This window comes from Morus notabilis, unplaced genomic scaffold (genome assembly GCF_000414095.1).
Source record: "Morus notabilis unplaced genomic scaffold, ASM41409v2 Scaffold437, whole genome shotgun sequence".
NCBI classification, from domain to species: Eukaryota; Viridiplantae; Streptophyta; class Magnoliopsida; order Rosales; family Moraceae; genus Morus; species Morus notabilis.
This window is the reverse complement of record NW_010363915.1, coordinates 600,295-615,496: the sequence shown is the minus strand read 5'-3', so window position 1 is coordinate 615,496 and position 15,202 is coordinate 600,295. Positions and strand designations below refer to the sequence as shown.

Genomic DNA, 15,202 nt, shown 5'->3' with positions numbered 1-15,202 from the left:
GTTTTTTTATCGCCGAGTATTTCTTTTTTTTTTTTTGAAGGTGAGCATTCTTTTATTACTATAATTTATTATTATTATTATTATCATTGTTGTTGATGTCGTTGTTCTTGTTATTATTATTTTTCGTTACCTAGTCTTTTCTAATAATTAAAAATGAATATTTAAAAAAAAATCATATATAATAATATTAAATGTGTAGTTTTCATGGTTTTTTTTGTTTGATTTACATATAAAGTATTGACTTTAATATTTTTTATGTTCTTTTAGTTGGTCAAAAATGTCTATAGACAATAGTTGGACATCGTTGCCTAATCGATTGTGTTCGGAGTACATAATTGGGGTTCGAGAGTTTATCCAAAGAGCTCAAAATTCAGCTAATGTAAAGGGGTATATTAGATGCCCATGTCGTGATTGTGGTAATATATACTGGTATCTGGCAAGAATAGGTCAAGCTCATTTGATCGATAGAGGGATGCAAGAAATATATAAAAGAGATACTTGAGTTTTGTATAGTGAAACTGTTAGTGATCCTCCTACAGCTGAACAAGTTGCGCCTAATGCTGAGGTAAATGATGATTGTTATGATCTATTACACGATATTGTCAGGTCTAGCTATGTCCATGTGGAAAATGATGATGATGAAGATCCTATGGATGCATCAACTGAAATTCCAAGAGGATCAACAATTCCTGAGCAGTTTGATCGACTGTTTGATGATTTGAAAAAACTTTTATATCCTGGCTGTGAAAAGTTTTCGGCATTGACATTCTTGGTCAAATTGATGCATGTGAAGGTAATGAAAAAATGTAGTAACAAAATGTTTAACATGTTGCTCAGATTGTTGATTGAGGCATTTCCAGAGGCAAAGTTACCGAGTTCACATAACGAGGCAAAATCATATTTACGCGCTCTTGGCTTGGGGTATGAGCCTTTTCATGCTTGTAAATATGATTGTGTCTTGTTTTGGATGGAGAATGCAAAGTTAGAAGAGTGTCTGGCGTGTAAGACGAGTCGTTGGGTTGATAAAGACACCAAGAGGTAATATATTCCTCATAAGGTATTGCATTACTTTAGGTTAGAGCCTCGTCTAAAACGGTTATATCAATCAAGCCATACTGCAAAAGATATGAAGTGGCATGAAGTTGGTAGAAGCAAGACACCTAGCTGATGGAGTTTTAAGACACCCAACTGATGGAGAGGCATGGAAGAACTTTGACAAGATGTATCCTGACTTTGCGGAGGAGCCAAGAAATGTGAGGTTAGCATTGGCTTTTGACGGGTTTAATCCTTTTGGAAACATGAGCAACGCATATAACATGTGGCTTGTGATTGTGGTTCTGTATAACATGTTGTTGTGGAAGTGTATGAAGGAGTCCGCATTCATCATGACATTGTTGATTCCTAGACATAAAACTCTAGGAAAAGATATGGATGCTTATCTACGCCCATTGGTAGATGAGCTTAAGGAGTTATGGGAAAGAGGAGTTCGAACATATGACAAAGAGGAAGACGCCTATTTCCAGATGCATGTTGCATTGTTGTGGACGATAAATGACTTCCTTGCTTATGGAAATTTTTCTGGTTGGAGTACAAAAGGATATATGGCATGTTCTGCGTGTAATGAAGATACTTGTTCATGTCGTCTTACAAGTAAACCGGGTTACACGGGGCATTGATGTTATCTTGATAGCGAACATCTATTTCGTCGAGACAAACAGTTTAATGGCTTTGTGGAAATAAGGATGGCTCTAAGGGTGAGAAATGGTGAGGAAATGTTGAAACAACTTGAACATGTTAATGTTGTTCCTGGAAAGCATCCTAATTTTGGCGGAAAGAAACGTAAGCATGACAAGAATCAACTTAACTGGACGAAAAAGAGTATATTCTTTGAACTTCCATATTGGTCAAAGCTTGACTTGAGACACAATCTTGATGTTATGCATATTGAGAAGAATATTTGTGATAGTGTAGTTGGTACTTTACTTAGTATTGAAGGGAAGTCAAAAGACACAGATAAAGCTAGAATAGACCTTGTAAACTTGAAGATAAGGAGATAGTTGCATTTGAAAAAGTCAGGAGACAAGTGGATTAAACCCCATGCGGCCAACACATTGACTAAAGATGAGCACCGAAAATCTTGTAATTTCCTTAAGTCTGTCAAATTTCCAGATGGTTTCGCAGGGAATATTGGAAGGACTGTTAATGTAGTTGATGGCAAAATTTCTGGTTTGAGGTCGCATGATTATCACGTGCTTTTGTAACAGTTGTTGGAAGTTGGAATTAGGCCATTTCTAACACGACAAATACAAGATACACTTTCTGAGTTAAGTAATTTCTTTAAACAATTATGCTCGAGGACTTTACATGTCAAAGACTTAGAAGATTTAAAAAAAGGGATTGTTGTTATTCTCTCAAAACTTGAAAGAATATATCCTCCAACCTTTTTTGATATTATGGTTCATTTAGCTATACATTTACCTCGAGAAGCTATTCTTGGCAATCTAGTTCATGCTAGATGGATGTATCCTCTAGAACGATATATGAGAACTCTTAAACAATATGTTCAAAATAAAACTTGCCCAGAAGGATCAATTGCAGAGGCGTATATAGTGAATGAAGCTTTGACTTTCTGTTCAATGTATTTTCATGGGATATAAACAAGATTCAATCGGCCTAAACGAAATTATGATCGACCAAACAACACTTCTCAAACGCAGTTGTCAATTTTTTGACATCTAGGTCGTCCTATAGGAAAGGACTTAATCAGACTTGATAAGAAGTTTTGGAATGATGCACATTGGTTCATTTTGAATAACTGTCCAGAGATTAGAAAATATCTTGAATAAGTACATTTGTCTACACTATGTGCTTTTTATAGCTATAAATTGTGCTTAAACTAATGTATATTTACAATAAATTTGTGTAGTGAACACATGAAAAAGCTGGAGAAAAAATATTCACGAGACTTGAAAAAAAAGCATAAACAAGAATTTCTTGCATGGTTTAAGAAACGAGTAAGTACTCATGATAAGATTAACTTTGTCAACTTTGTAATAAACTTAAATAAATTTGTCTTTCTTTTTTTAGATGGTTGGCTCTTCAGAGGGAACAAATGAGTTATATTACTTGTCCTGCAGTCCTGAGCTTGTCATTGGATCTTATAGTTGATGCAAAATCAATTGCATAGGCGTATATAGTGAATGAAGCTTTGACTTTCTGTTCAATGTATTTTCATGGGATAGAAACAAGATTCAATTGACCTGAACAAAATTGTGATCGACCAAACAACACTTCTCAAACACAGTTGTCAGTTTTTCGACATCTAGGTCGTCCTATAGGAAAGAAGGACTTAATCAGACTTGATAAGAAGTTTTGGAATGATGCACATTGGTTCATTTTGAATGATTGATCCACTAGCTCGGCAAGTATATTACATGATTGATCCACTCAAAGGTGCACTGTGGCAAGTTGCAAAAACGTTTAGCCATAGACATCTATGGGATATTCCTACCGAAGAGAGTGTTGAAAATGATGACATTGTGCAGGAAGATAATTCATCAGATGGACACTTCACTTGTATGGAGTCTGAGATGGACGCAGTATTAGTCCATCATCTCGATATAGATCCATAAATTTACACTAGTGATGTAAATAACATAGTTAAACATGGTAATGTTGATGTGGATGACTTCATGGAGGAGGAAGTAGATGAAACTCTAGAAGAGTATGTAGATGACGAAGTCAGGGAAGACGATCAAAAGCGACTATGACAGTGATGAGCACATTGACTTAATAGATGAATTGTCACTAGTAGAAGAATAGGGGTAGATGTCCAGGTTTAATCTTAGTCAAACGAATTGCATACTTTTTTATATTTAGATATTTTTGTTCAACGCAATTGCCTTTTTTTTTTTTATATAAGATTTTATATTATGCTTTTAAGGAATATTTAATCTGTTTCTTTAATGGGATTTCATATTCGTTTCTAATTAAGCAAATAAACAAAAAAATAATAACAAAAAGAATGCATGTATCAAGTTTTAAATATTAAACACGTTTAAAAAAGTCTTAAGATGGGATATATATATATATAAAGTTTTATGTATCTCGTTTTAAATATTAAATTGGAGATATACTATGCTATATATATAGTTATGTTTGCTAATTGAAAAAAAAAAAAAAGAAATAAAAAAGGAGACCCCACCCTCAAATTTCCCCTCCTAATGGAAGGTTACAACTCACGGGATGATAAGCGTCCACCTCCATAAGCTTCTTCTTTCGCTTATTTGGAGGAGGGAAAGTTTATATATATATATATATAGATATATATATCAAATTACTCTAAGCGCGCGGTTTTAAGCACCATAGAACCAACTCCTCAGATTTTTTGCCTCAAATCCCCTTAGAACCGCAGTCTCTTACTCTCTCCACCTCTTCTTACTCACCAATTCTCCGCAATTAATTTCTCTTCCTTTCTTCCTCACACCCACCGGTTCTTTGACACCGCCGCCGTCTTCTTTACACCCACCAGTTCTTTGCCGCCGCCCTCACCATCGTTTTCCACCTAGCTAGGCTGACGCATCCGGTATATATTTAGTTGTTTGAATATTTTTGCTTGAATTTTCTGGTTTTTTTTTTTTTTTTTTTTTTTTTTTTTTTTTCTCTCTCTCTCTCTCTCTTTCTTTTGTGTGTTGAGTAACATTGAAAGGCTTTAGGAAGTCTGGTAGGTTTTATTTTAAGTGTTTCTCATCAATTGGATTTATCTGCCTTCTCATGCCTATTTTTCACATTCGAGGAATTCTGGTTATTAATATTGACTAAATAATTGGATCCCAAACGATGCGTATTTGGTGTTTGTTAAAATGTTTGTTCTTTCATTCATCTCAAAACACTAGGCACTTGTTTTTTCGAGTGAAAAACTAAAAAAAAAAGCAACTCGAATTATAATTTTATTTGAGTTCATGTTCTTTTAAGTTTAAATTCGAGTTCAAACTCGAGTTTAGGGTTAAAACTCGAGTTCAAGTTTCTCCTTCAACTCGAGTTCAGAAACTCGAACTCAAATTAATGAACAGTATTTTCTCTATTCTTAAAAATGCTATAACTTTTTCATTTTAATTCTGATTGAGATGATTTTTTTTCTATGCGTTGACAACGAAAAGACGAATAAAACCCGATCCATATACCCTATTAAAATTTTTTATTAGCATTGAGTTTTTATTAAAATACTATTTAAATACAAATTCAAGTTTTGACTCACTCAAACACAAATTCAAAAAGATTCTTATCTCAAATCATAACTCAAATGTACACAACCAAATACAAACTTAAGTTACATAAGTTATAACTCAAATTCAACTTAAGAATTATATTCAAGTTAAACTCCAAAAGAACAAACTCTAGGTGTTCGCTGTTATAGGATGTTCCAACTGTTATATTTGGATCCCAAGTAGGAAATATGGAATTTAGGGCCGGTACTGTCTTTTGGGGTTAGGTTTTATAGTTAGACAGTGTATGTATATGTAGTTAATGGGCATACATACATAAACCACACACACACATTTATGAACAATGAGACTACGTGATGTAAGCCTTTTTTAATAAACGTTTGTTGACTTGACTGTGAGAGGTGCAACTCTGTGGTGCGACTTTCTTAGGAAGGAGTATTTATTTATATCATGTTTGTTACAGGCACTTCTGCTTATAGCTCATTCGTATTATGTTAAGTGTATTTGTCTTGCTTTCTTTTGAGATATCATTTTTTTTTCTTTTATTCTTTTCATGATTTCACTTGTTAGGTTGAATATTTGGTTGATTTATGTTGATGACTTATAATATCTTTGTTTAAACAAGTTTTCCATTATGGTATCTTTACAAGGAGGAAATGGCGAAAAAGGGAATGAGAAAGGGAATGTACACTGGAAAAATCACCCAAAAAAGGCGTAAGGATGGAAAGTTAAAAATAAATTTTGATGAAGTGACTTTGAGAGCAATTGGCCACAATCACGGTGCTTGGGCACATGATTTAGGAGTTCTTGCGCAAACTTATTTACTGGTTCGATGTTAAGTACCCTTAAACAAACTAAGTGACAAAGTTAAAGCCCCTATTTATAAAGGGATGCTTGTAAGTATACTAAAATACTTCCTTGCAAACTTCAAAGATTAGGAGTGGCTTTGTGATTATTGGAGTACTGAGGAACAAATAGTAAGTTTCAAACCTTTCATAAAGTGTTCTGGTGGTATTTCTTTCACTTATTTTACATTACTTTTTACAATGATTAATTTGTATAATTCTTTTAGGAACTGTCCAAGCAAAATACGAAGAACTGCTTAACAAAAAAAGGCTATAACAGTTCACATGGATCAAAATCCTATCCTACTCATCGTGGAGAACTAGTATATAAAGAATTTTTATTAGTTATATATTATTTTATTTACATTTTTTTACCATAATTCAAAATATTGCTACAGATTCAATGGAGACTAATCAGTTTATTGGTGACATTGAATTTTACTGGGTTATGTATACCAATCACAAAACAAAACAATGGTGCAACCCGCAAGGTGAACAAGATTACGTGAGTGATCATTTTTAATTAATACACACGCACTTTTTATAAATAAACAAGTTTTATATGCAACATATTTTATTTGATGTTATTATGTTAATAATGCAGTTTTCTTGTGGTGCACAAAGTGAGAATGACGAAGTAGTAGTGGAGTTGAAGAACAAACTTGCATCATACGAGCACAAACTTGCTGCATGTACGTCAGTTATTCAACAATTAACCTCTCAACTGAACATGCAATTTTCTGAATGCTTTGCTCAATTTGATCCAAGAACCATCTTTCCTCTACCTTCGCCACCACAACACCCTTCGCAGGATGATGATGACGACGACGATGCTTATCGTCCTGTGATCTCGAGAGATCCATGTTATTAGACTTACAGTTTAAACCTTTAATTTCATGTAATTTATATTTTAGACTTCTACTTTTGGATATTGATAATATGTTTGAAACTATTATGTATGTTTTCTTATTATTAGTTAATATGAGCTATCAGATTTCTGTTATTATTATTTTTTGTGATTTATTAATTTTATATTTAAAATAATAATATAATTTAATAAATAAATTCAAAATAATAATGCAATATAAATTTATGTTAAAAAACAATTAAAAGCACGGTTTCTTCAAAAATAAAGAAGTTGTCGACGCATTAGGTATAGGTAATTTTAATTTTGAGGATATTTGTTGATGCTTTGATGGTGTGAGGAATTTTATCTTTTGAAAACTGCCGATGATAATGGCGTCAGTAAATTTTCTTTAAAATAGGGAGGGGAACGACATTTTAAGTAACTTGCTGACGCCATTATGGCGCCAGCAACTTCTAATCAACTTAGCGACACGTTGACTACGTCACTAAGTGTACTTAGCTATGCTAAGTTAGCAACGCCTTTAGCGATGCTGTAGTGACGTTAAAAAATCAATTTACCAATGCCTTTTAATACTTACCGACGCAATCAATCCGTCAAAAATCACACTTTTTCTAGTAGTTAATTCTTAAATGATCTAATGTCTCCATATATCTTGGTGCTCCTCACACTAACCAATTATACCCTGCAGCAATCGCACACTTGCTTCTCAATGTGAAATCATAAATTTAATTATAATTCGAAAATATTTATTACTTTCCCTTGAAAAAAAAAAAGAAATATCATTACTACCAAAGTATTATTTTCATTATTGTCACTCAAATTGTGAAACTATCTTCATTCCCAGCAAAATCTCCACAAAACATTTTAACCCTTTACACTTGTAATCACTTTGGCCATACTTTTCAGCAGCTGAAAAGGCAACATCCATTGTTTTCCCCGCACTCAATCCCCAATCTTTCATAAGCTTTTCTGCATCTTGTTTGACTCCGACACCGGCAAATGTCACGTTCGAATCACCGAGGAACCCGGGCAGCGACCGGGGAATCTCCGGTGCATGGGAGAGCTGGAATATGAGGCAGCGGTTCTCAGTGCAGAGCTGAAGAAGTGTTACGTGCTGATCATGTGATCTGGGCTTGGATACGTTGATGGGAATCTTCCACTCTGTGTCTAACCCTAGAAAAAAGTTTTCATGTAAGTTTTCAGAAATCCAACAGTTTACAGTTTCAGGATCGGCGGTTACAATTGTTTTGATGTGGAGTTCGTAGAATTCAATGTCGTATGACTTGAACTCCTCATGAATATTGTTAATGTTGGCTAAAGAAGCCATATATCATAAATAAATTGAGAAAGCTACTGAAAAAGGTGGTGTTGACTATTGTTAATGTTCGGTAATGATGCATTTCCGCACGTCAATCCATCTTCAATGGTTGATGGTGCGGAAATAAATGATATTGGGGGCTGCGAAGAAGAGACACCTAATTTAGAAGATTTGTTTGCTGAAGCCAAAAGAGAGTTATATAAAGGATGCACAAAGTTTTCCGCATTGACTTTTTTTGGTGAAGTTACTCCATATAAAAGTATTGAATCAATGGAGTAACAAGTCTTTTGATATGTTGTTGAAGTTACTTCTGGGACATTTCCAGAAGGCTCGAGAATTCCTAAGTCTTATTATGAGGCGAAGCGGATGATGCAGAAGCTTGAGTTGGGATACAAGACCATCCATGTGTGCCCGAAGGAGTGTGTGTTGTATTACAAAGAGTACAAATATTTGAAGGAATGTCCGGTATGTGGTCATAAGAGGTATACAAATTGTAATGCAAAGGAGAAAAAAGTTTCACATAGAAAAATGCACTACTTTCCTCTCATTCTAAAATTGCAGCGTTTATTTATGTCTCGACACACCACTGAATATATGAGGTGGCATAAGGAACAACGTGCTGAGACGGAAGGAGTCCTTCGACACCCTGCTGATGTGGAAGTGTGGAAAGAATTTGACAAACAATATCCGGATTTTGCAGCTGGACCGCGTTATGTCAGATTAGGTCTTGCTTCCGATGGTTTCACGCCGTTTGGAGATATGGCAAATCCATATAGAATGTGGCCAGTTTTACTGGTGGCTTACAACATGCCCTCTTGGAGATGTATGAACAAGGCACATATTATGATGTTGACATTAATTCCGGGACGGAAGGCACCGGGGAAAGACATAGACATTTATTTGAGACCTCTAATTGATGAACTTAAAGAGTTATGGGAGAACGGCGTTAGAACGTACGATGTAGTTGAAAAAAAATAATTTACTTTGCGTGCTGCAATATTATGGACAATTCATGATTTTCCTGCATACGGTACTTTATGCGGCTACTCCACCAAAGGATATGAGGCTTGTCCGGTGTGTATGGATGAAACTGCTTCATTCTGATTACAGAGTAAGATTTGTTATATGGGGCATCGCCGTTATTTAAGTCCGGATCATGCTTGGCGCTCCGACTTGAATTTTGATGGTTCTGTTGAAACAAGAATGCCTCCCGAATCAAAAACGGGTGATGAACTATTGTTAGAGCTAAGCAAGCTGTGGGTTCCTATGCCGGGAAAGGATGTAGCAGTTCGTGAAGCTGACATGAAAAAAATGTCAAAAGCAGGGTACTCAAACGATAGTAACTGGAAACGGAAAAGTATCTTTTGGGAGCTCGAGTATTGGTCGAAACTTAAGTTGCGTCATAATCTTGATGTAATGCATATATAAAAAAATATATGCGATAACTTGGTGGGAACCGTATTAGGAATAGATGGCAAGTCAAAGGACACTAAAAAAGCTCCCTTGGGCTTACAAGAGTTGAATATAAGAAAGGAGTTGCACTTGGATGGTAAGGGGAAAAAGCCTCCGGCATGTTTTACATTGTCTACTACGAAGCGGAAAGTTTTTTGTCAATTTTTGAAATCAGCTAAATTTCCCGATGGATATGCAGCAAATTTGTCCCGAAATGTCAACATTAACGATGGTAAAATCATGGGGTTGAAAAGTCATGATTGTCACGTGTTGTTGCAACGACTGTTGCTGATAGGATTGCGGCCTTACTTGAAAGACAATGTGTTGAGTCCGATTGCTGAGATGTGTTCATTTTTCTAGCAGCTTTGTGCAAGGACATTGTCAGTAAATGACTTAGATGCACTACAAGAAGGTATAGTTTACACAGTATGTAAACTTGAGAGGATTTTTCCTCCTGCATTCTTCGATGTTATGATCCATCTAGCCTACCATTTACTAGAGGAGGCAAAATTAGCTGGACCAGTGCATACTAGGTGGATGTACCCTTTTGAAAGGTATCTGACTATTGACTGGATTTACGTATATGTTTAGAGATTTTCCTAATGACGAACATGTGTAATTCTCAGGAGTTATATCACAGGACACTAGGGAAATTGAAGAAATATGTCAGAAATAAAGCTCGTCCAGAAGGCTCGATTGCAGAAGGTTATACTATTAGTGAGGCATTGACGTATTGTTCAATGTACATGCGCGACATTGAAACACAGTTTAATCACCCCGAATGTAATGCAGACAATATTGAACCCCGACCATCCTCATCAATTTTAGTTTTTCATCAACGTGCGAGACTGTTTGGGAAGCCAAAGTCTATTTTGTTGACACAAGATGAACGTGAAAAAGTACGTTGGTATATTCTAAACAATACTGAAAAGTTACAGCCATATTTGGAGTAAGATGTTGATCCTTATGTGTGCCTTCTCATTTCCTTTTAGAATAACAAAAGTTAACACATAATCATTGACAGTGAGCATGTTTCATTATTGCAATCTGAAGGCGTTGATCTTCTTGATATTCAGCGTACCCAAATATCATCATTTGCAAAGTGGTTTGGAAATAAGGTAAGACAACGCTTGCTTTCGTTTGAAATATGAATTTATAGTGAATGGTGTTCTTCATGGTGTTCTTCTTAATATCTTATAGCTTCCTTTACGGCTTCACAAGCTGTAACTTACTCAGCTTTCATGATAAAGTCGTCAACACACTTTTTCTTTACACTTCTCCATACCATGGCTCCTCCATTAAGAGTGAACACAGATCTAAATGTCGACCGTCGACTATCTCTATCCGATTAGAAATTGAAATCTGTGCTTCCACAGATTGCATAATAGATAATAAATGCGGGAAAACGTAAAGAAGAGACAGAGGTACAAGAGATTTATAGTGATTCTCTTGATAACCTAGGGCACATCCACTATTGGGCCTTCGGTGTGCTTCCACTATAATTGATGAAAATTACAATGTCGTTAAGAGAAAAATGAGAAGAGAAAATAAAGAAAAATAAGCCTAGAACTGTGGAATCTAAGCCTAAACTCTGTAAAACATGCTCTGGGGCTCCTTTGAAAACGTCAGAACTCTGAATATTGCTTGTGGAGGCTAGGGCTTGTGTGTGTAATTCTCTGGGCACGGAGATAGTCCTCTTCGGCATGAAGGAGATGCTTTGTAGCATCAATTAATCCCTTATATATTTATAGGATTGGTGGCTGAATCTTTGTAGGATAAGATCTTCTGTTTGAATTCTGATAGGAGATATCCTGTAAATAAGTTTGAGTTTGAACATTTGAATAAGCGATAAAGTTATCCCTTTTCTTAGAGGAGATATTCTCGTTCAAATAAGATTCTCTGAGATTTAGAGAGATAATCTCGTGCATAATCTGATCCTTATCTAGTAACTTGGGCGCCAAGTCACCCAGGCAATTCGGTAGCTCGTCAAAAGAGCTGTCGGCCTGGCATGTCGCAACTTGTGAGCTATCCGAAGCTCGCTCTCGATTTTGATGTGCTGGAGTTGTTCTTCTAGGTCATTCTGTGATATGGAAAGTCATGGACTCGATAAATGGCTTGTTGTTCGCTGGAGACTCGTCTAACAATCTGTCGGGCTGGCAAGCTGTTAGCAGCTCCCGACTAATTTCATAGCCCGATTCTATGATAAATCCTCATTCTCCGAGACGTGTGTTGACACGTATATAGTGAGAAATTATGTACGAAATTTGACCTCAACTCATACGATACAATACAATACAATATAATACGACGCACCACACGTGCCCTAAAAGTAACTAGATGTCTAAAATGAATGTGGAACGTAACATTCATCCAATAAATTTGAATCAAATAAATAACCCTCTCATGATTAAAATAATTTAATTATCACCCACCCTATGGATAATTAATTAATTAAAATCCTAATCCAACTACCAAATTATCTCCCACTTATATATGATGTGGCCGAAAGTCCCACACATATGTGATGGAATATGATATGTAACACTTTACAGCAATCAAGAAAGTACGTATAGATTAAAAACTCAAAAAAGTATTGTTGAATTTAGCGGAAAAGCAGAGGCGTTGGAGTTTCGAGTTTGTGGCGCTGCATGCAAATGTTGGCCGGCGGCGGCGTTGGCGGCGTCTGCGGCTCTCGTATCTCGCTCCGCCTCCGGGAGTGCGACCGCCGCCGCCATAGCTTAGGGTTTTACTCCTCCACCATCGCCCGCCTTTCCTCCTGTTCTTGGCCTCTCAATTTCATCCCGTGCTCCAATCGACTTAACCCCCGAACTCTGTCTTCCTCATCTTCTGATTCCGTCGCCTATTCTGATTCTCCCATTCTCTCCACCTGCTGCTTCAGGTTCTACTCTTTTTTCAACTTTCAACTTCCTTTTTTTTTTTGTGTAGTGAGAATGCCTTCTTAATTGTGCTATTGAAAATTGAAAGTTTGAAAATTAGAAGAAAATTGGAATTTTACTTGGAAATTCACAAGCTTTTTGCAATTAGAGAGTTAGAAGCCATGGCGTAGAACTAGAAGAGGATGCATTTTGAGAGTAAGTGTAGAAACATGATTGAAACAGGGAAAAAACTTGCAAAATACCATCTTAATTGGACCCGTTCTTGGGAATTCTATGCAAAATACCAAAAGTTGCGCTCTTTTGGCTGATGACAGAAATTTATGGAAGATAAGACTTCAAAATCTTGTAATTGTTTCTTTTGTGTTACATTATATGGGGTCTTTGAGAAAGTTATAAAAGACAATTTGCTCTTATTTTTTTCTCTGAGAGAATTTACAAAACGTACGGCTTATGGAATTAAAAACTAGAATCTGGAACAGAGTGAAAAAAATGTGCTATGAGGATTTTACAGGTCCAGTCTGCTTGAGATTGATCCTCTTGATGAATGTCAGTTGGGAAAGACCTTTTTTTTTTTTTTGGGTATCTGTACTTGTCTATGCATAAATATTTTATTTTGGATGTCTATGATTGTGTCATATTTTGTCTAAAGTTTAATTTCTTTCTCTTGTTTTTTATTTTTTTTTATTTTTTTCCCCTAAAAGCCAAGAGGAAGATGATCGTGATGTTCCCTCCGAAGGATTGTCCTCGGTTGCAGGTTATTTTCACCTGTTTCCCTATCTTCCCCTTTCCTCCTTATTTTGCATCACCTATTGATTTATGGAAAGTTGTCTTGTTAGACTTCTAGCCCCGTTTTTTTTTTCAGTTTCTTTTAGTCAGAAAATGGATGCTTAATCTCTATGGAGTATATTTCTGAAATTTTTTCTTGGGCCTTTTCATCGAGCTTCAAACTTCTACTATGATTGTATGGTGCATATATATCTTGGCACTCACATATCTAAGAGGTTATACACGTTTCCTTACATATTATAGGTTTCAATCTTTAAGGGATGCCTGCATGTCTTCTGTTCTGTCTTTCTCTATACTGAAACAACTTTGTATCTGTTCTGTTCCATAGCTTTTTCACATAACTAATCTGATCAAATCTTCATTTTTTTTTATATCATGGTTGATATATGTGTGTTTCTTTTAGACTAATGCTCTCTTCACGCCCTTTTTATCCTTTTTTCGCTGTAGGAAAATCAAGACAACTTCTTATTTGTGTTTTTTGACATTAATGGCTTTACCTCATGCAAATCATGTATGGTGCTCCTCGCATTCAAGTTCCTAAATTATTCGGACATAATTTTTCTGTGTATTTACTTGGCATCTTTCTGCAACTTTTACATTTATTTTGTTTGTGTTTGTTTTTGCTTAATTGTAGAGGTTCCTATGTATCCTTCGCTTCAGACATGTAACTTACGACACTGTTTTTATTATTCGTAGGCGGAGTTGTTGCACTGGGAAAGTTTGATGCTCTTCATATTGGCCACCGAGAGCTTGCAATTCAAGCTTCAAAAGTTGGTCCTCCATTTCTCTTGTCGTTTGTTGGAATGGCAGAAGTATTGGGTTGGGAACCCAGGTACTTTACTGTGTAGTTTGATAACTTTGATTTCTATTTACTTGAAGCGTCCATATAGCCGACCCCAATTAATTTGGGATTAAGGCTTGTATTTGTTGTTGTTGTTGTTGTCTTGATATGTCCTGTGGAGCACTGCGTTTTTGCTTTTTTGTGTATAGTAGAATTAGATTCCTATTTTCAATATAATGACAACTTGCATCATAATGCAAGGGAAAATGGTTAGTCTACAACTTCTTGCTTGATTTGATGCTTCTGTAGTAGAAAAGTTTTCCCTGTTCTTATCTTTTCGGATGATAAAGCTGTGTGAAGATGCCTATGACCACTAGGTCAAATGGCATGGGGTGGGATTTTGGGTTTGGGAGGCCGTGGGTTTGATCCCACATTGTAAACTGCTTTATCAAGTCGAGTTGTCTTTACTGGATTTTAAAGAGCAATGCAAGTCCACTTCTAGCTTAAAGTAGTAAAGGGTAATATAAAGAAATCTTTTACTCAACTATATGCATATAAGAAGACTAATCTTTCGAATATCCCTAAACATTTTATTGCCGTCAATTTGATTATCTGATAGAATTTTATGGTCAAATATTTTAGGTGATTAGAGCATAAATATCTTAGGGGGCCCATTTGGTTTTAGGACTTGAACCCATATTATGATTCTGTTCTCTCAATCAAAAAAAGTTCCTGCCAAAGGGTTCTCTCACAAAATTTAAATTAAGAATCAAAAGCACTGACTTGAACGCATTAACCAAACGGGCCATTAGATTTTGGAGAGTGAAATTAGAGAAATCTTGAACCATGGGGTACCATACGTGTTCAAGTCTTAGAAGCATTTCTTTCTTTTTATTGTTAAATTTTCTTTAGATTAATTTTTCTGTCATGCAATGAAGAACAGTTTTGATAGGAACAAAACTTTGTTCCGTTTTCTTTTTTCTTTCCCATATTTGTTTGGATTCACAAACAGTTCCCATGAGCACTCTTT

The 15,202-nt window shown here is 35.7% G+C and overlaps 2 protein-coding genes and 1 long non-coding RNA gene across 3 annotated transcripts in view; 2 read left to right on the top strand and 1 right to left on the bottom strand.

Annotated features, from left to right (window-relative positions):
• Positions 1 to 6,019: 6,019 nt before the first annotated feature.
• LOC21405885 lies at positions 6,020 to 6,921 on the top strand. The gene is made up of 3 exons (XR_002902822.1): positions 6,020 to 6,202; positions 6,298 to 6,575; positions 6,675 to 6,921. It is a non-coding gene; the product is annotated as an uncharacterized LOC21405885 (long non-coding RNA).
• An 828-nt stretch (positions 6,922 to 7,749) lies between these two features.
• LOC21405884 (exonuclease 3'-5' domain-containing protein 2) lies at positions 7,750 to 8,265 on the bottom strand. The gene has a single exon (XM_010105308.1). It carries the CDS (start codon positions 8,263 to 8,265, stop codon positions 7,750 to 7,752), a length of 516 nt encoding a protein of 171 aa, XP_010103610.1.
• Positions 8,266 to 12,273: 4,008 nt separating this feature from the next.
• Positions 12,274 to 15,202, top strand: part of LOC21405883 (FAD synthetase 2, chloroplastic) — a 4,022-nt gene continuing 1,093 nt past the window's right edge. Inside the window, exons 1-3 of the mRNA XM_010105307.2 lie at positions 12,274 to 12,607; positions 13,307 to 13,359; positions 14,088 to 14,223. Of these exons, the coding sequence (XP_010103609.2) occupies positions 12,357 to 12,607; positions 13,307 to 13,359; positions 14,088 to 14,223 (440 nt within the window). The 5' untranslated portion in view covers positions 12,274 to 12,356. The remainder of the gene's footprint in view (positions 12,608 to 13,306; positions 13,360 to 14,087; positions 14,224 to 15,202) is intronic.